The 21,865-nt window shown below is 38.5% G+C and overlaps 1 protein-coding gene across 1 annotated transcript; it reads right to left on the bottom strand.

The window, feature by feature from the left end:
* Positions 1-428: 428 nt before the first annotated feature.
* slco1e1 (solute carrier organic anion transporter family, member 1E1) lies at positions 429-20,618 on the bottom strand. Its single transcript, XM_055153573.1, has 14 exons — positions 20,523-20,618; positions 17,651-17,792; positions 16,886-17,018; positions 15,490-15,608; positions 9,468-9,617; positions 9,178-9,276; positions 7,773-7,997; positions 6,217-6,381; positions 4,543-4,738; positions 3,324-3,486; positions 2,822-3,006; positions 1,967-2,031; positions 1,295-1,412; positions 429-810 (listed from the first exon to the last, which is right to left on the bottom strand). Exons 1-14 carry the CDS (start codon positions 20,616-20,618, stop codon positions 450-452), a joined length of 2,217 nt encoding a protein of 738 aa, XP_055009548.1. The 3' UTR covers positions 429-449.
* Between the last annotated feature and the right edge of the window lie 1,247 nt (positions 20,619-21,865).

The raw sequence follows: 21,865 nt of genomic DNA, 5'->3' as shown, positions 1-21,865 counted from the left end.
CCCTTTGATTAGACTCATTCAAAAGCGACTGCTAATCTGCACCATGGGCCAATCCAACCACCATTACTCACTCACATACCACATTTATGCATCAACAAGATATGTGAAGTGTGGTTGTATTTTACTTACTTAATTAAGGCAATCATAGGACCCATCTCCACATCGTTTTCCTAGATGTAGAAGAAAGTTACTATCAATAATTTCTTTACAACCAATTTAACACAGACAAAAGAAATCTTAACTCAAGTCAATTTACACATTTATTAACATGTCTATATTTCATCATACATTAATTTAGTCTAGTAATAATCTGTAGCAGCGTCCAGCACTAAACATTTTTGTACTAATATATATTTTCTTCAGCACTTTACAAGAAAAGAAGTCATAATTTGACTAACTGAAGACAAAACAAAAAAATCTCCACACATAACTGTACATAATTTAAGAGTTCATTTCTCACTGACACCAGTTTCTTGATTTGGCGATATGGTTGCTTCTAACTCAGTCTTGTTATTCGTACTTGACCCACTATCTTCTGTTACAGGACTACTGCCCCCTGGTGGACACTGGACTTGCACTTCTTTTGAGACTTCAGTTGTGGGTTTTGATGCTCGTTCTTGTTGTAATTTTGCAGTTTTAGATAAAATTATGCAGGCTTGAGCAGAGCTTGGTTTCCGAAGCTCGACTCCTTTGACTTCGACTCCTTCGGCTGTTGGTTTTTTGTACTGTCTTCTGAGGAGGACGATCACAGCAATGATGAAGATGTAAGAAGATCCACTTAGTACTGTGATGAGACCCAGAAAGATGATCCTGCCAAGAGGAAAAGCACAGATGGAACTTTTACTTTTGTCTAAAATACTAAACTGGCAAATAACATTCAACAAGTAGAAACATTTTCCAACTCCAAAGCTCAAAATGCTCCGTTCCACTTTGTGATGTCATGTAGTGGTAGTTTTCAAGTTCACAGCTACCTTTAACCTTTTGTTCAGTAGAGATTGCAATTCCAGGCCTAAAATTATCCGGATGATTTAATGAAGGTGTATGGAGTTTAAAAACACAGTGGTGCACTTCTTGTATTACCACATGACATCACAAGGTGGAACAGAGTCTTTCTAGTTTGATAGAAGAACTTAAATATGCGAGGCTTGTGTGTTAAACATGTGTGAATGAAACAAAACACAGCTCCAAGTTTGTTTTTTGATGAGGAAACAACATTATAACATGGAACAGAAAATAGGTTAATATAGGTCCTTTAACAATATTCAAATACAGTGTTTTTGTTGTATATTTGTACCTGTACATATCAGAGTCATAGATGCGACAGGCTCCTCTTCCTCCACACTTTTTAACAGCCCATTTTAAACAAGTCGAGTCAATCAAAGCTCCAAAATACACAGGGGCAGGAATCCCACCTAGAAACACAACATACAGTATTTCACTCATTTATCTTACCATATTATTTTAAATAGGAGTTGAAATGTTTCACTTTCACCCAGATTTAAAGGTGCACTAGGTAACTTCAAAGGTGGAAGGTCCACTACTTGCTTGTCTCCATGGAGACGTTATTTCTTTGCATGGAATGTTCCATAGTATGGCATTAAACAAATCTGTCTAGCATTTATTAGATCACAGGTGCATTATAGCTCAAAAATACCTTATTAATTCTTACAGTGTGCAGGATTGCTTCTCATAGAGCTCACTATTAACTTGTCTCCATTGTGATAACCAAATTTATTTCCATACTGTGAAATAATCAAGGCAAAGCAGTAACATTTCCATGGAGACAAGTAGGTGGCACACCCTCCACCAGAAAAGTTGTGCAGTGCACCTTTAAGGACAGGTGTGAATGAAGCCTAATTTAAAGCACTCCCATATCGCTTCCAAACTCCTCACTGTAACTACAGTCTACTACAATCTAAGCCCATACCATTGAAATATGAAGTGTAAGAAAGGGCTTCTATCTCACCAAGAGTCCTTGAGACCAGTATTTCTACCCCGAGAGCCAGAGATTTGAGCTCAGGAACAATGCATCTGCAAGAACAAAGTTGATTATAGAAAGCAAAACAAACTACAAAATGGATTTTCAGAGGTGTACTACAAAGCTAATTGGACAGTCAGGCTTCAATTCAGTGAGCTGGCTTCTCAAAGCTTCAATCTCTGCTAACAAGTGTCACGAAGCTGGTTAGAGACGTGTTTGCAAAGCTAAGCTGTACTGATCACTCATGTTCAGAAAGAGAGACAGAAGGACAGATCTGTTTTATAACAGACCTATTCTTGAATAATTTATTTTCAAGATGCCATTTTGGTGATTAACCCCCATTTATCAGCCTATGCCCCCTACTCTGTACTTAGTTTATTTTTTATCAAATTGTAATTTTTTTTTAAACAAGTAGGATTTGGCAGCATCATGTAGTCATTTTGGTTCAAATTAAAAAATCTGCAGCTTGCTACCATGATGTGCAGCTAGCCATCTGAGGTACTGAGTCTTTGTTGTGATGACGTCTATGGCAACGTCAGCTTCCCCTGGGCACCACAGTTTTCTAACACGGGAGTCACCAGATTTCTTTATGTTATTAAGCCATTTTAGATGAATATTTCAATTTAAAATGTCCAAATTAGAATATAAGGATCCCTTGGTGTCGAAGATTATAAATATATAGCAGACACAGGCATAATAGGTCTTCTTTAACTCTGAATCTGCATCAGACCAGGTTATCTCTGTTTCCTTTGTTACCATAGTGCTATAACCTGACTGAACAGTGACCCAGCTTAGCCCCCAGTCTCCCTTCGTACTACAGCCCTGAGCAGTGCGAGTGCAGACCTGATAATGACCATGTATCCAGGAGTGAACCCCAGAGACATGATGAAGGAGCTGAGCACGGACACAGCCATGTACGACTTAAAGCTCCGGGTGCAGTCTTTGGCGTGAGGACACTGGCCCAGCTTTACCGAGCTGCTGCTGCCCGCCGGGTACGACATGTCCACACAGCTGCAGTTATTAAACACCTGGGCAAGAAAGAAGAATAAAAGAAAATAAGAAATATGAATATAAGAAATAACAATGTAAGAATATAAGAAATAACAAATGACAAATGTGTCGATAATCACACATTTACAAAAGGTTTACAAAAGATGAACATAAGTGCATTTAGATAAAAACAAAGGACAATGTGTTTTCAATTGACAGTTTCTTTAAAAATATAGCTCAAATTAAAGTGTAACAGAGCCTCAGACAGAGCAGTACCTATTGTTAGCATCAGATCCCCAGATGACATCAGTTGCAAAGTGTCAGTATCAGATGTATGCATTATTATTATGTTTACAGTGTTCTTGCCGTATCCAGAGGAGCTGATGCAGCCGGCCAAACAGGGGGAGACATATGTAATGCCATTGTCTGAACACACGGGGTCCCACTCTTCAGTCGAGCACATGCAGTCACTGTTACAGTCCGACAGGAGAGAGCCGCCCTGCTGGATGCCATGGGTACTGCGGGGAAAGCATACATGGAGCATTATAACCTTAACAATAACCATAGTGTACAGGAATATCTGTGCAGAATACAGACTGGAAACCAAAACGGTAGTGAAGAAAACCCAAGACAAGATTCTGAATGAAACTCTAGGTATGTTTATGATGAGGAAACAATAATATAGATCAGAAAATAGCGTAATATGCGCCCTTTAAAATGAGAACTTTAAAGGTACATTATGTAACTTTTCTGGTAAAGGGCCCATCAGTTGTTCGTTTCCATGAACATGAGATTGCTTTGCCTGCAGTGTTCCAAAGTATGGCATTAAACTTATCAATCTCCATAGAGGTAAGCAAGAGATGCCACCAGGCCAATTTACAGGTGAGAGGTCAGTGTGTATATTTTTTAAGGGATTTTTAAGTCAGTTTCACTTCGTGGAAACCAGCTGACCTCGCAGCATTAGGATTTGTTCGCTCGACGGTAGGCGGGTACTTTTTTTATTTACCCAATCGCTGCTATTTGGTCTTGACGTATGTAATGCGCCAAATCCCGTAGGAGGAAAGGCAATAACGTTTTTCCCCTTGATAAAATTCGCCATTCTCTTTATTCCAGCTTTAAATTCTCGATCTCGGGAATCGTTGCCAACACAGAATGTATGTCTTCGTCTACATCCATCTCGACCACTTTGTTTACTGTTGTGCTGAACCACAAGACAGGTGCTTGAGTTTGACATCATGGCTTCACAGCTCTTTGCTGATTGGCTGGTGCGTGGTCTACAACTTCCAGGGTTCTTACAAACCGTCTAGTGTATTCAGATTCCTGACCTAGTCGCTGGAGAGCAATGAAATTGAGCGGAGGCACTAGATGGCGACAGTGGCTAGTGAACCCCCTAACCTGAAAAGTTACACAGTGCTATTTTCAATGGAATCCTATTGTTAAACATAAATCACATATCTAATCGCAATCGCAATCAGACTTCCTGTCAGAATAATCTCAATCAGATATTTTTCTCATTTTGTTCAGCCCTATAGCACACCATGTTTAATCTGATGAATATTTTTTAAGGTTCTGACCCGTTGTAGGACACAGTGAGTCCGGCCACAGGGATATTGTCACACTTGGTCCCAAACTGCAGCAGGATCAGTAGATAGGCCATGAAGGAGGAGGCGAAGGAAAGCTGTGCCCCCGAGACGATACTCAGCTTGTACCTCTTCATCAGGAGACCTCCTAAGAAGATCCCCAGAGCCACAGCGGGTAGATTCAGCACTCCTGCGAAACACAACACAGCTTCAGAGGTGAGACTATATTAGACAGCCACAATAATTACTATATCAAGCTATTGTTCAATATATGAGAACTGGAAATATTTATGGTGGACTTCCAGGGAAATTGTGGTTATTTTTTTGGTTATACAATAAGATGTAAGCTGTAAAATGTTTATATATAATAAATGTTTTCATAAAAATAAGAAAAACAAGCAAGAAACACAAATTCAAATCATATATTGTCAACATAAAGTTTTTGTCACTTCTACACTTGTCACAGTGAAAAGAGTAACCAAAAAGTACCAAAGAGTACTGTTACCAAAAATAGTATGAAAGTATGCTGCTAGAAAAATACTCTGAGAAGATTTTTTCACTAGTAGATGGCAGATGTGAAACCTGCTTCCCCCTCCCCTCACCTGGTCCCTCACCTTGCCTGTGCTCTTTGATCTTCTGTCAAAGCTGGCTCATAGTAAGTTTACACCGTATCATCGTATCAGAAACTGCATCCAGACACATTGTTTCTGTGTCTGTTCCCTAGCCACACAGTTACACGAAACCGCCTGAAACGCTAGTCACATGGCTAGGTTGGCATCATGACGTCACGTGGACAGTAAAAACAAGGGAGTGTCTGAAGTTGCAGCAGCCAATTTCGAGCCGAGGAAGATGGCAAGCGTGAAAGTAGTAAGTAATGCTAGCTACGCTGTTTCCTGTATGTGGTTTGTTTAAACAGTTTTCTGCAATAACATCACATGACCGATGTCACAAACCCAGCGAATCAGGAAGGTGTAAGTCTTGTGATGTGGTCCAATAAGGACGGCAAATAGAGCTTCTTGCATCTGCAACAAAAGCGACTCGAATACGTACTAGTGTGAATGGGGCCAAACATAGACTACATCTAGTGGTCAAGTGTGAGAATACAATAAGTGAAGGTCGCCAGTCTAATTACAGAGGGTAGCTTTAAAGCACAAATATGGTTGATGATTACTAAAACTAAACTCAAGTACAATTGTACTTGCACTAAAATTGCCCAAATGACTAGAAACAGTAGATAATGCAATTAAAACACCATACAAACCATATATAGCTGCAAAAAAGTGGATTTGGTGTTTAGTTTCACTTTAAATGCTTAAATTCATTTATGAATTGGTTTACAAATAATTTTGGAAATAAATGTTCCAAAAATTTTTCCTACAGACTTTTCAAAAAATGTAAATATAAAGAGTTCAAAGATATTGCAGAGATAATCAGCTACATGTTAACTAATATCCATAATGCAGTTGTTTAAAGTTCTGCAAAATGTGTTTCAATAACAGAACCAGATTTTAAATTTAAAAATTGGTCAGTTTCCATTTACAGTATTAGCCATGAGCAAGCTCTTTGGAAACATGAGTAAGCTTTTTGGAAAGTCTATGAGGAAAAATTACTGGGAAGCCAGGAAGGGGGGGAGCAAGCATTGTTGAGCTTCACACAAAGACAATTTACCAATGAGAAAGTTGGCTCTAGATGCAGACTGTCCAAACTGCTGCTCGATGTATTTGGCTGTGAAAGTGATGAATCCGATTAGAGAGTTGAACCTCAGGACACTGCCACAAATCAGCAGGAAGTAGGTGGGAGTCCCCAACAGACGCTTCAGAGATGGTAAGAAGGCTGCAGACAGAGACACGCATTATAATAGAACAACCTGGTGATTATGCTGCTCGTTATGTAACCGTCGAAGGAGGGTAGAGAAGTTAAAGATTGCTTAAAGGTTCTATATTACTCAAAATCGACTTTTTTAAAGCTTTCTGCCATGTTAGAATGTTGTTGCTTCATCAAAAACAACATACATGTTTTGTTTCTTTCACACATGTTTGAGTAACCCTGCTTTATTAGTCTGTCCACACCTCCAAAGCTCAAAATGCTCTGTTCCACCTTGTGATGTCATGATTGAAGCAATAGTTTTCAAGTTACCTGTTATTCTTAACTTTAGTTCAGTAGAGATTGGCAATGCCAGAGCTCAAATTATCCAAATGATTCGAATGAAAGTGTATGGAGCATAAAAACACAGTATTACCTATTAATATTACCACAAGGTATCACAATGTGGAACTCAGTGTTTTCTGTTTGCAAGTAGAACTCAGCCTAAATATGCAGATTGTGTGTAGTGTTGCATTTATAAAACGTGTAGTTAATAAAATAGAAAACAATATGACCATTAATTATGTAGCCAGACAAGCCTGTCTCTCCTAGTCTGATTCATCAGCCGGTTTCACCTCATAGCAACTGTTTGACCTCACAGCATTAGGATTTGTTCGCTCGATGGTAGGCGGATACTTTTTTTATTTAACCAATCGCTATTTGGTCGTGACGTATGTAATGCGCCAAATGCTGTAGAAAGAAGGGCAATAACGTCTTTGCCCTTGATAAAATTCACCAAACATTCTCTTTGTTCCGCCATTCAATCCTCGATCTCGGGAACAACACAGAATGTATGGCTTTGTCTACATCCTTCTTGACCACTTTGTTTACTGTTGTGCTGTTCCACAAAAGGGACCCAGTCATGGCTTCACAGCTCTTCGCTGATTGGCCGGTACACGGTCTACAACTTCCAGGGTTCTAGTGTATTCCAGTTCCTGACCTAGTTGCTGGAGAGAAATGAAACTCTCTGTTCAAAAGTGAGAGGGTCTGGGGTCGTGCTCACAGCTAATCATTTATATTTCACGTTTTGAGGTGATCCAGTCACATCCAATAATTTTTTCCACAAATATTCTTGCGCATTTAAAACAAAATATAACCTCATATTGCCAGCATTTAGTGATTTTTGCATTTATTTAACCTATCACTAGTCTGTGCTGTTTCTCAGTATTCTATGTTTTGTTTTTTCCTTTTTTTAATACTTAACCATTTTGTTTGTTTTGACACAGATAATCTTTAAACTTTTGGCAGTATTTGCTAATGTGTGCATTGTGATACCATGGTAACTTTCCGCAAATACACAGACACAGAACACCCGCAATGTGATGTCAGTACAGAGTGTCAATTTCACAAATTTTCCTTACCTTTAGCTATGTCTTTGAGTTTTAAATCTTGCTTCTGGTCCAGGACAGCTTCAGCCCCGCACTCAGACACAGAGGTGGGTGTTGTTTTGTCCTCTTGTTTGGACAGAGAGCGCGGCAGGAACCAGAACGGGATACTGGAGATGAGGAGAAGTCCAGAGCAAACCAGGAATCCCAGCCACCACGCCCCCACCCACCGCGAGTCTTTGGGGGTGATCAACACGCTGTCTGGGGACACAGGGAAATCTCACTCAACAGTACAAAGACAAACAATCTATATGTACATTAGAGGTAGGTGATTTGGTACAAAAATTTACCAAATCACAGACCTGGAGTTGTCTTTTGTGACAACTCTAGGTCTGTTTGTGATGAGAAAACAACATTATATCATAGTTCAAAAAATAGCCTAATATAAAAATTTATCTTTAATATGGATCTTAGTATTGATTTCAAGAACATAAAAAATACAGCCTTAATTTATCCCATTTAACACACACACACACACACAAAATCCTCCAAAGTCTGCTCCAAACCACATGCTTTTACTGACAGAGGCTTGGCTGTGGACCTCTCTATTCCAAACCCTATAAACCATTGTTTCCCAAAGACTGGGTTGTGACCCTCAGGTGTGTTGCAAGAGATTTTTTTGTGGGTCATCTTGTCACAATCTGCATGTCCGTCTGCAATATACGGGTCTGGTCTGTGACCTTATTGTCATTCTGGATAAGCATTTCGTCAGAGTATCCTGTCCTCAGCATGGCCAGTAATTCTATTCTTTTTCCTCTTACCACTACTATATATTTGTGTGAATCTGGATTTTCTGTGCTCACAAAACTGACGACAAAGCACAGAAACAGACTGAATGCTGCGCCTTATCTGTGTGTTGCACTCTCCTCCTGCACCCCAGACTGTAACACGCTACAAAAACGCAAACAGGCCCACCTATCTCATTAGAAATGTTGAAATATTAAGATATGTTTTGTATAATTTCTAATCTTTTCAATTATTTTAATGACTATTTTGTTCCAATGTTGCTGGTTCAATTGAAATGTTGAAAAGAAAAAGAAATGGGCTACATTTAATGTCCAAATAGGTGACTTATGGATCCTTTTATTGCTGGTTCAATGACTGTTTTTTATTGTTTAAATCTTGAGTAATAATAATTGTTCAGAGAGACATGATCACTCAGTCACCAGTAAAATGTCCTCATGAATGTTCAATAATGGTCAAATCCACCTTTATTTTGTGATAATGTCTATTGACTTAGGTTGTGAAGGTTTGTGACTTTTAAAATATAGGTCCCCAGAAAACATTGTTATACACCATATCATTGACAATTAGACATGATTTATTCACAATCTCTCATTTGCCGATACAGCCCTATAAATTAAGAGTGTACTTTTCTTACCCATATCCACAAATCCAATGTCCACATAGAGTTTGGCACAAAGCGAGCCCAACAGGAAACCAAACATGGGTCCAAGGATCGTAATGGTCTGGAGACAAGCTGTCAGTCACAACAACATTACAAAGTCAATGCAGAATAAAGTATATTTACGACAAATTTAACCCAAATGTGACTAAAATTGAGTGCAAAGGGGTACTGATTTGAAAAGAGGCTGCATGAGTGAAACAAAACAAATTCCAGGTCTGTTTTGATGAGAAAACAACATTACAACATGGTTACAGCTCTCGTACCGATATAGAATGGCGAGTTCTCAGCTTCAGCGAAGTCGTCGATGTAGGAGATTCCCAGAGGCATGACAGGGGACTCTCCGATCCCACGCAAGGCATTTCCCAGGAACATGTACACCCACATGGAGGAGCTGGAGTCTCTCACACAGGCCTCTAAGTGCACAGAACAGTTATGTATGAGATTATATGAAACCCAGTGTCTGTATATGTCCTAATAATAACCCTACTGAATGAACGGCAGCCTAACATCAAGCCAAATCCTTCCACCTCCATATAATGTACCAACAAAGTAAATTTTGTTCACTAACATACTGTACTTGGTCCATTTTGTAATATTTCTATAGACATATAACATCAACTAAACAAAAATGAAACAAGTGAACACTATAGATCCAAATTCCCAGTGAAACAATAACATGTAATGTGATATAAGTAGGGATGTAGCGATATCCAAATTTCTCGGTACGATATTTTCACTATGTGCATCTCACAGTATGATGATTATTGCGATATTTTGTAGAAGACCTCTGTTGGTCCATTGTCGTCAGTGTCAGTGTTAGTGTCAGTGTCAGTGTCAGTGTCAGTGTTTTGTTTTGTCTCAATTTACTTTTGATTTTTGTGTCTTTTTGTTTGTTATTTGAGAACTTCAATTGCAATCCTGCATTTTGGCAGTCTGATCGATCAGCCGGTTTTACTTTGTGGAAACCGTTTGACTTTGCAGAATTAGAATTCATTCACTCGACAGTAGGTGGGTACTTTTTTATTTTAACCAATCGCTGCCATTTGGTCGTGACGTATGTAATGGGCCACTAACGGGGCTAACTGGTATATTAAGTTTTTCCCAAATCCTGTAAGAAGAAGGGCAATAACGTCGTTCCCCTTGATAAAATTCACCAAACATTATCTTTGTTCCAGCTTTAAACCCTCGATCTCGGGAATCGTTGCCAAAACAGAATGTCTGTCTTCATCTATATCCATCTCGACGTTTTGTTTACTGTTGTGCTGTACCACAAAAGGGACCCAGACAGGCGCTTGAGTTTGACGTCATGGCTTCACAGCTCTTTGCTGATTCGCTGGTGCCCGGAGTCGCACTTCCAGGGTTCTTGCAAACCATTTAGTGCATTCCAATTCCTGACCTAGTTGCTGGAGAGAAATGAAATTGAGTGGAGGCACTAGGTGGCGCCTGGCTGGCTAGTAATGTACTCTCAGAGCAAATTAAAACAAAGCAGATGCATGTGAAGAGACAACCAAAAACGTCACTTCTTTCTAGTAATTCTAGTTTCAGTAGGAAATCTATGGGAAACCTCGATATTTCCATTTACTTTGGGATATACTGAGAATATATTGAAGTTACATATATTTATATTTATAACCAACTCCCCTTTATTTGATGGACTTCACAGATATAAACAGATGCTTGAATAACATTATGACCCTAATATGAAGTTTTTGTTGAAATGGCTCAAGATTTTCTCTGTGTCCATAAAGCCTGAAGCAAAGCACTGATACACTAACATAATACATTCTTAGAGAGAAAATGATTACATCTGGCAACAAAATGAAAAGCACTGTTACTTTGACTGAGAGTGGGTTCGGAAAGAGCTCCTTCTGTACAGACCGTGGTGCAAATCCAATTATCAAAAATATATTACTAAGCCTGCTACTAAGAGTTTTTGTAATATCTGATCATGGTCATCTCCAACTATTGTTCAATCTATTTTACTTCCATTTCCATATCAGCTACGCCAGTAAGGATGTCACACTACCAAATGTTAGTGTTAAAAACAACAAAAATTCAATGATTAGTCACAATTGTCAACCCCATGACCAAACGAGAGAGTAATATATTTCTGTGGGGTATTAACTGCTAACACATAACATATTTAGATCACGTGTTACCTTTTATTGTTTTGAGAATGCTATATTTGCCAAAAACAACAGATTAACATGGTTAATTCAGTTTTGTTTTTGAGTTACAGTGTACTGTTTTATATCATGCTTTTGTAATGTATATTTGTGGAAATTGCAGTGTAGGGCAGAGTCTTTGACAGGAATAGGACCCAGGAGAGATCTCTAGATTAGTCAAACATGCACGGATGACATATACAACCTCTTCAGCATGTTTTTAACAGCAACAATGTTATAACACGGTATATAAGTTTGTATAGTAAATCTGGAGCCGAGTTTCAAATTTTTCATTGTCGGTGATAATCTAAACTGGGAAGAGCATGCTGACCAGAAAAATTTATAAATCTCTTGGTATTATAAGAAACGTTTGTAAATTCCTGGACTCAAAATTTATACTTACATTATACTTTAGTCTAATTTATCCCTACCTGTCATATTGTAATATAATCTGAGCAAGCACTTTCTCAAATACTCTGAAAAAAATTCTGTAGGTGTAAAAACATTTAGTTCGAATTGCAGCTCATTCTTTGCCACTAACATCATCTTCAAATTTATTCATCAAACTTAACATTCTTAATATTTATGAGATTAATATGTATCAAATTTGTATTTTTATGTATAAAATTCTTCAGTACTTAAATTTTACTTGCATTTTACTTTAAAACCAATGCAGAGATTCATAGATACAATATATGTCAAAATCTTAATTTTCATGTTCGAAAATGTGTCACATCAAGAGCTCAGTTTTGCCGACGATACAGAGGCTGTAAATTGTGGAGCCAGTTTTCACATCTGGTTAGTGACAGCAGATCAGGCGATGTTTAAAAAGAGTGTGAGGAAATGTTTGATATTTCATGATAATGTTTGATAATCATTCAGGCTCAGCAGGGGCTGGGCACAATGCTGTCAATCAAAAGTGTTCCTAAAATTAGTGGGAGCGACCTCCAGGAAAGAAGTTAATAAATGTTCAAAAATAAAAACACCGGGAACATACAAAGCAGGTTAATATGAACATTTTAAGATCAAAATGACAAGTGTGACAGCAGCAGATACAAAGTGAAGGGTGACAGTTTTCTAATAGAATGTGAATTACAGTTACATGGTCACTTCCTGTTTGGCGGTGGCTAGTGGGTTAGCTCTGCCTATTTACATTTACAGTCAATGATAACTGCAGAGGACTCCAAGTTCCACCAGAAGCTGTCCACCAATACCACTCTGCCTGGAATGTTCCACAGTATGACTTAAACAGCTCTACCTTACATTTGGGCCCAGTCAAGCAGAAGTAAACAGCAAGGCCAAAAATTCAAGTTAATGCATCTGATATAAAAATGTACTCAACAGATAACACATGTACTCTAGTTTATGAAATTGTTTACCTTTTTTCTGTACCATTTTTGGTTCTAAAGTTACATTTGTTTTAAACAGACCATGTATGAAACATGGAACAAAAATTATTTCCCAAATTTCAAAGACCTGCAAATCATGTAAATAAACTGATGTATTTCATCATATCTTGTGTTATTTTCTTTGAAATGTTGATGAAGGTACATGATTTTTCCAAAAAAAATGTATTTAAAATGATAAAAAATTTGCTTGGAAGGACTGACATATTTTATAGAAATAGTTTCCTTTCATTTTGAAGTAATATTAAAGTATTCGGAAGAAAAAAGCTGAGAAATTATGCAAAATCATGCATTTTCTACTTGCTTGCACAATTTTCCCTCCGTTACTTTTCCCTCCGTTACCATGACCTTTCTTAATAAAAAATGTCATTACTCAAAAAGTAAGAGGTTTTTCAACCTAATCTTGTACCATATGGTAGAAAACTATATGAAGCAAATATTCAAACCAGTTTGTTAAGGATATGTAAGTGAGAACAGCTAGTTATCACTGTTTGAATTTATTGCCCAAAAAGTGCTGCATATTTCATTCCCTCCGTTACCGACATGAGTTTTTAAATTTTTTGTCAACAACTTGAAAAAATGTCGCAGGTTTAACTTTACCCTGTTGGAGTGTTAACTCTTTCCTACATTCTGTTACCTTACTTATTTCAATAGTCCCTCTAGTTTCTGAATAAGAGCTATTTGAGTGTAAAAAATCTGCCTGCTTCCCTCCGTTACCGCTTGACCGGACCCATTTACAGATGGTTTAAAGCTCAAAATACCTAAAAAAGAAAAAAAAAAAACCAAAAAAAACCAGGCATTCTAACTGTGAGTGGGGTTGCCTGTCCACATATCTGACCTGTAACTTGGCCTGGTTTAATCTCTATGAAGATAGAATTAATAAGATTTAAGATTTAATGCCATACTGTGAAACATTCCAGACAAAGCAATAACATGACCACTAACACCAGAACACAATGGACCCTTAATTTTGCTTCTAAAATTCTCATAATTGTTATTTTATACAATTCGTTATGGTAGGGGGGGTACTTTTTTATCATTTAACCAATCGGTAGTCACATATGTAACGCGCCGCTAATGAGGCTAACTGGTATATTAAGCTTTTCCCAAATCCCCTAGGATGAAGGGCAATAACGTCTTTCCCCTTGATAAAATTCACCAAACATTCTCTTTGTGCTGGCTTTAAATCCTCGATCTTGGGAATCACTGCCAACACAGAATGTATGGCTTTTTGCTGACTGGCCGGTGCCCAAACTTGCACATCCGGGGTTTTTGCAAACCGTCTAGTGTATTTTGATTCCTGACCTAGTTGCTGAAGAGAAATGAAATTGAGCTGAGGCACAAGGTGGCACCAGCCTGGCTAAATCTTGTGACCTGAATAATCACAATTAATTTTAACATCCTGTCTCACCAGTAGTTTCACCTGGCCAGCAAATTAAACAGACTTTTCTTGTACAAATAAACAGATCTACTCATATTATCTTCATTGTGCTCTGTTATGGAAGTCTGACTAAAATCTGGGCTAATCCCGGTAAACAGGGCAGAGGGTCAGTCCTGGATCAGTGCATTCTTGGCATAGTTGGACAAAAGCCAGTGAGTTATGGTTCTTAATCAGATTCAATATAAGGTTGAATTCCTTTGTGCAACTCTGGTGACTATGTGTTTGCAAATCAGCTCACAAAGAACATTTTGAGACACTATAACCCTAAAAACGTGTCTTTAAATTTCTATAGACTTATGTAGGCTTTTCACAGAAAACATTACAATAAATACCTGCAGAAAATGTTAGTATTTAACAGTCCTATATTGTACAAAATAGACTCTAGTGCATCTTGTTACCTCCTCAAAAACATAAGTGGAGTTGTGCTTTGTTTCATTCACACATATTATTCTTTATTATTAGTCTGTCTACATTTCCAAAGCTCAAAATGCTCCGTTCCACTTTGTGATGTTATGCAGTGAAAGTTTTTCAAGTTAACAGCAGAGATTGGCAATTTGAGATCTGAAATGATCCAAATGATTCTAGTGAAGGTGTCTGCAGTTTAAAATACAGTGAAGCACTTCCTGTATTACCACATGACATCACAAGGTGGTACAGAGTGTTTTCTGCTTGAGAGAAGAACTAAATTTGCCGGGTTTGTGAGTTAAACACATGTGAATGAAACAAAACACAACTCCAGGTTTGTTTGTGATGAGGAAACAACATTATGACAGGTTAGAAAATAGAATAATATGGGTTCTTTAATTTAATAATGAAAAAGACTTTATTCCACAGACACAGTAAAGCATAATGCTAATAAAGGCTTTTAGTATACTTGACTATCATGGGGAAGTTGATAGGAGGAGTCTTAAGGGCTTAGACTCAGACCCTCTTTCTAATAAATAATAAATGGGGCCCATGTCCTTCTCGCTCTGGGTCCCCAAAAAAAGCATTTGACACCTGTGAATTACTATCTTATACTTATCAGAATAAATAAATAAACAAATAAAGAAAGAAAGAAATACAAAAACATTACCCAGCTGCGCAAATAAGTGCACATTCTATCCATATATGAATTTGTCTCCCTACACTCTCTGGGTTAATGAGACAGACTTAGACCCCCTTTGAACCCTTATTTATTTTAAATATTTGTGATTATTTTATTATTAAGAAAGATTACTACTCACATTTTTACTTTTAGTGTGTCTGTGTCTGTGACTGTAAGTGTTTGTACCTTTGTCCTCTTCCCCTGGAGTCTGGGTCTGAAGCTCCGGCTCCATCAGAGGGTCCACACAGGCAGCCACACTCACACTGTGGTTCTGAAAATTCTGAACCACTGAGCTGTACTCGTATCTGACGAACACAACAGAGACAGAAGAGTTAGGGCGGCAGTAGCTCAGTTGGTAGAGCATTCGCCCACTGATCTAAAGGTTGGTGGTTCGAATCCAGCTCTCAACATAAACATCACAGGTTGAGCGTCAGATCCACTGACCAGGTTGGCTGGTGTGATTCCAGGTCCCACAGATGAATGCTGTCGTTGTGTCCTTGGGCAAGACACTTAACCCACCTTGCCCACAGTGTCTGCGTACACTGGTGTGTGAATGTGTGTGTGAATGGGTGAGTGGTTCCTTGTTGTAAAGCGCTTTGAGTGCCTTGAAGGTGGAAAAGCGCTATAGAAAAATGTGACCATTTACCATAGATTTTGTAACCTTTTTGAAAAGTGCTATATACTTATATACTTTTATAATCATAGTGCTTTTGATGGTCATACATATGTAGTTTTAGTGAACTGAAACAAATGAACTTAGCCACGAAAGAAATACTGTAACTACAATGATGCATTGTATAGCCAGAGGATTATTCATTCACTCCACATTCTGTGGTAAGGTACAATTGTAGCCACAGGTGCCCTGGGACAGACTGATGGAAATGAGGCTGGTCAGAGGCCCCTCCAATCCCTATACCAGTCACTCATTCACACATTCATACTAAGCGAGACACAACAACAGTTTGCATTGAAGCCACTGCTGCCCTAGCCTGATTCATCAGCTGGTTTCACTTCATGGAAACCGTCTGACCTCGCAGCATTAGGATTCATTCGCTCAGCGGTAGGCGGGTACTTTTTTATTTAACCAGTCACTGCTATTTGGTCTTGAAGTATGTAATGCACCAAATCCCGTAGGAAGAAGGGCAATAACACCTTTCCCCTTGATAAAATTCACCAAACATTCTCTTTCATAGAATGTCTGGCTTCGTCTACATCCATCTCGACCGCTTTGTTTACTGTTGCTGTACCACAAAAGGGACCCAGACAGGCGCTTGAGTTTAACGTCATGGCTTCACAGCTCTTCGCTGATTGGCCGGTGCGCAGTCTACAACTTCTGGTGTTCTTGCAAACCATCTAGTGTATTCTGATTCCTGACCTAGTTCCTGGAGAGAAATGAAACTGAGTGGAGGCACTAGGTGGCGCCAGCCTTGCTGCTGCTCTCCTACTGAGGCACCTAATTCCCAATGGTCTCCCATCTCAGTACTGACCAGACCCAACCCTTAAACCTAGGCTTCTGAGATCTGTGGATATTGGGCATTTGACCTCCAGAAACATTACACAGTGCACCTTTTTGAATATTTACCGTCCCATGAAGAAGTGGGTCAGTCCAGTGAGCAGGGACCCTATGGCCATCAGAGTGCAGCCAGCAGCTATCAGCCTGGGCCGGTGCAGTTTGGCCCCAAAATGGCTGACCACAGCTAACAATAACAGGTTACCTACAACAACAAGAGAAGAGGTCAGGGGGTTTCACTGGGAGTTCATGAACCAATATTAGGTTGTACTGAACCCTTATGAAGCCTATCATTTAAAATGAGGTGGAGGACAGGTCAATACTTTGTTGCCTTTCAAATCCAGAATGATTTCTCTCTGTATTCTTTATTCGTAGGGATATCAGTCAGGTCACCTCCAGCAAAAATTTAATATGATCAAGATTTGTGTTTTTTTCAGTGGCACATTGGTCATCCATCATTTTAAATACAATTACATTTCTCTCAACTCCATTTAACAGAGTTTAATGCTTTGCTCATTGATTCTGCAGAAAAAAAAAATCATTCCCTTGAAATATATTTTATATATTATTTTTTTCTTTTTTCTTTGTAAACAGCCATATTTATATTTATAAGAATGGACCAATGCAGTTCTCTGATTGGCTAATCCACCTGTCAATCACACTCACCATCATCAGACTCACATTTTTGTATTGAAAAAGTGTCTTTTCTGATTTCCAGGCAAACAAAAACAGTACATCTCTCACAGAGTTACATAGGCACTAGCCCACCATCTGAGATAATGGCATCTAGTACAAGAACACAGCTTGTTGTAGGACATCAGCGCAGACAGTGAGTACCCATTTCAAAGCTGCCGTCAATGAGTCCGACGTGGGAGGTGGAGAGGTCAAAGCGTCGCTCGATCTGAGTGATGGAGCTCTTCATGTACGAGCCAGTCATCGCTTTGGAGAAGAATGAAAATGACAGCGCCATAAGGAACAACTGGGAAAACAAAGCACAAGAAATATGCAAGTTTATGAGCTTATGAGTTCAATATTTTGATTGAACTGCTTTAAAAAGTTAGACATTTCTGTGATTCAAATGACATTACAGAGTTGTGTTGATGTATTTGCTATTCTGACATTTGATTTTGATTTTTTATTTTTGTCAGCTTTGATAAGATCCTATTTTATTTAGAAATGTGTACATTTATTTAAATGATACTTTGCAAAAATGTTTGAATATACTGAATGGTTTTAGACCAAATCAATGCACTCCTGGTCCCAGATTCATATGTATAAAATGTGAATATTAACAGTGGACTGCACTAAACAAGAGCTGTGGTCACTGTGAAGCCACTATAATACATTATGAAGTAAGTTTGATTTTTTTTGGAAAGCCACAATCAGAAACTGCATGCAACTGTACAAAATAATTTCAAATGCTGCAACACAGAATCCCAATTGATACTTGATGATATCATGGTGGAAGTGTTCTACATTTATATCTATAAGTGGGATGCTCAGCAGTTACCATGGTGACACAACACACACATTGCAAACACAGACAAAAATGTTTTAAGATCATCTGAAAACTCAAGAAAAAATACAAAATTGATTTAAGTAACACATTTTCAGAAGCCTACGATCAGCATGAGCGTTCATAAACTTTAGAAATTAGATTTGGTTATTGTTACAGATTTTTTTATTTTTTATGTGTGAGACACTTGTTTAAGCTCACAAACCATCTACCCCTCAGTCAGCTCTTTCTCGTCAAATTGCGTTAAAATAAAGCTCAGATAAAGTGTAACGTGAGGAACAAAGCTTCTAACACTGTGTTCAGGCTTCAAAATTGCGCTAAACGCCTCTAGTTGGACGCCTCTTCGTTTAAGGGCAGACGCTTGAAATGTGTTGACACGCAGCAAATTTCAAAAGTTCAGATCCTTCAACTCTGGCATCTGACGTCTGTGGCATTGATGCTCAAACGCTGGACCTGCCTCGACATGCATCCCCATAGACTTTACGTGTAAATCCTACACCCCTGATGCCACAGTGTAAACAGAACGTAACACACAGCAAGTAGCGCTTTCAGTTTGCATCACACCCCAAGGAAAAGTTATAACAAAGTATAATTGGTGAACATGATTGAACTTTGGTTGAACTTTGAACATTTCGCTTTGAAAATGTAACTTCTGTTGTGAGGGGAGGTGTGTCAGAATAAAAAAGACAGATCTGAAAGTATATGCCACAATATTGGGACCTTCTGAATCTTTCTATCCCATTAACTGCTGATTACCGATGACTGTACTACTGCAATCACATTTAATATTCAATACACCTTTTACAGGACACTGTCATGAGTAAAATGACCCAGAAACTGATTTGAACTGGATCTGAAGTGTTCCTACATTTTGGGCAAAACACCAAAATAAGGCAAAGATGCGTTTGAAGTGACAATAAACTATTATAGTTTTTTTTTTTTTTTTTCGCAGATTGATGTTTTCTACAAAGACTTTTTAAACTGAAACGATCCCTAGTACAGTTACACAACACAACAGCTAAGACACATTAAAGGGCACATACACGCTGTGTTCTGATCTGTGTTATATCAAAAACACAACCCCGAATTGTGTTTTGTTTCATTCACACATGTTTAACAAACATATTAACCCTGCATATTTAGGCTGAGTTCTCCTCTCAAACAGAAAACACTCTGTTCCACATTGTGATGTCATGTGATAATACAGGAAGTGCTCCACTGTTTTTTTTTTAAACCCCATACACCTTCGTTAGAACCATGTGGATGATTTCAGACCCGGAATATCCAATCTCTACAGAGCAAAAGGTAAAAGGTGCTATTAATTTAAAAATGACTACTACATGACGTCACAAGATGGAACATAGCATTTGGAGCTAGAAACTAATAATAAACCTTAAAAGCTGCACTATGTAACTTTTCTGGTGAGTAGACAGTAAATGGCATTACACTTATCTATTTGGCATTATTAAAGTCCAGGTGTTTGTAGCCTGATTCATCAGTCAGTTTGACTTCGTAGAAACTGTCTGACCTCGCAGCGTTAGGATTCATTTGCTCGACAGTAGGCGGGTACTTTTTTATTTAACCAATTGCTGCTATTTGGTCATGACGTATGTAATGCGCTGCTAATGGGGCTAACTGGTATATTAAGCTTTTCCCAAATCCCGTAGGAAAAAGGGCAATAATGTCTTTTCCCTTGATAAAATTCACCAAACATTCTCTTTGTTCCTGCTTTAAATCTTCGATCTTGGGAATTGTTGCCAACACACAATGTATGGCTCTTCGCTGATTGGCTGGGGAACTTGCACTTCCGGGGTTCTTGCAAACCGTCTAGTGTATTTTGATTCCTGACTTAGTCGCTGGAGAGAAATGAAATTGAGCAGAGGCACTAGGTGGCACCAGCCTGACTAGGTGTTTTTAAGCCTATTGCTCAGAAACACCATGAAAATATACATTCCTACTCTCCGCTCCACAGATCTGACATGTAACTTGAGGTGGTGTTTGTCTCCATTAAGATATATACATTTAATACAATACTTTCCAGGCAAAGGTCTGGATTTAATTGCATCTCCATGGAGACAAGCACCAAGCAGATCCTCCATCAGAAAAGTTACATAGTGCACCTTTAAAATTCACATTAGATAATAACTAAAGAATGGGAAATAGAAAGCCAGTGCATTCAAAGCGCGGTCTTACTTTGAGCGTGGAGAGGCAGGTTTTTTTGGGGGTCCCTGGGGGGGCACAGAGGGCCTGCTGGCTGGTCATTCTGCCTCTGTCCTCAGTTTCCTCCATTATTCTAGACTGTGTTCTTCACCTGAAGGGAGGAAAGAAGAGAATTACAAGTTTTAGACAAATACACAATGTTTGTATTCCCTTGTGTTTGTAAATGCAAAAGGTTTTCTGAGGCAATGTGTATTTTAAACATGGCTTCTTTTTAATGTCTTTTGCCTAAACACAAGCTTCATGTTGTTATTATTATTACAACTGTATTTATAGCAAACTGAATATTTCCATTTGAATTCAATTTATTAAACTATATGACACTTAAATGTTCACTGTGTAACTTTTCTTCTGGGGCTATACCTGCTTGGAAAAAATGGGTCATTGTCTGGATTGTTCCACAGTATGGCATTAAAGGGACAGTTCGGAATTTTGGACATAGGACCTCATTTCCTAGTTATCCAGAGTGTTGGAGACGTGTGGAGACACTTTTTTAAATATTCCATCCAGTCCTTGTATTTGCAGAGGTCGCTAGTGCTAGGCTAGTGCATGTCAATGGCCATAGTTATCCTGCCACTAAAAACAGTCTTTCCCACTCCACAAAACACCCGAAGTAAATCTGTTATTACACCAGACTGTCGATGTCTGTGTTGATAGAATAATTTTAGAAGTAAAACCAACCTTGCATTTGAAGGATTTATGTCTGAGCAGCAGCAGCAAATTGTACTTCCTGATAGAAAGCTTGGTAGCGGCAGACTGATATATGAGAAAATAGTCCCTCAACATGCGATAATTCATGCGATGCAAGGTTAGTTTTATTTCAGACATTATTCTATCAACACATTTTACATTTACATCGACAGTCTGAAGTAATAATAGATTTGCATCAGGTGCTTTGTGGAGTGGATACGTTTTTAGTGGCAGGATAACTATGACCATTGACATGCACTAGCCTAGCAGCAGCGACCTCTGCAAATACAAGGACTGGATGGAATATTTAAAAAGTGTCTCCACACGTCTCCAACACTCTGGCTCACTAGGAAATTAGGTCCTATGTCCAAAACTCCAAACTGTCCCTTTAAACTCTCCATGGACACAAATAGTTGTGTCCCTAGACCTGGTTTTACAGTTCAGATCTGTGGAGAGGCAGTCGTACTTTGAGTAAGAATGCATGATTTGCAAAGTATTTTCAAACAATAAAAACACCTGTAATTGAATCTGTGCAAGAAAGATATTTTTAAACTCATACTGTGGAACATTCTAGGCAAAGCAGCAACATCGTCATGGAAACAGACTCTGACCTACACTTGAAAAGTTAC

This window comes from Boleophthalmus pectinirostris, unplaced genomic scaffold (genome assembly GCF_026225935.1).
Source record: "Boleophthalmus pectinirostris isolate CB_2022bp ecotype Guang Dong unplaced genomic scaffold, ASM2622593v1 HiC_scaffold_18, whole genome shotgun sequence".
Taxonomy (NCBI): domain Eukaryota; kingdom Metazoa; phylum Chordata; class Actinopteri; order Gobiiformes; family Gobiidae; genus Boleophthalmus; species Boleophthalmus pectinirostris.
The sequence above is the reverse complement of the archived record's forward strand: the minus strand, read 5'-3'. Positions and strand labels throughout refer to the sequence as shown.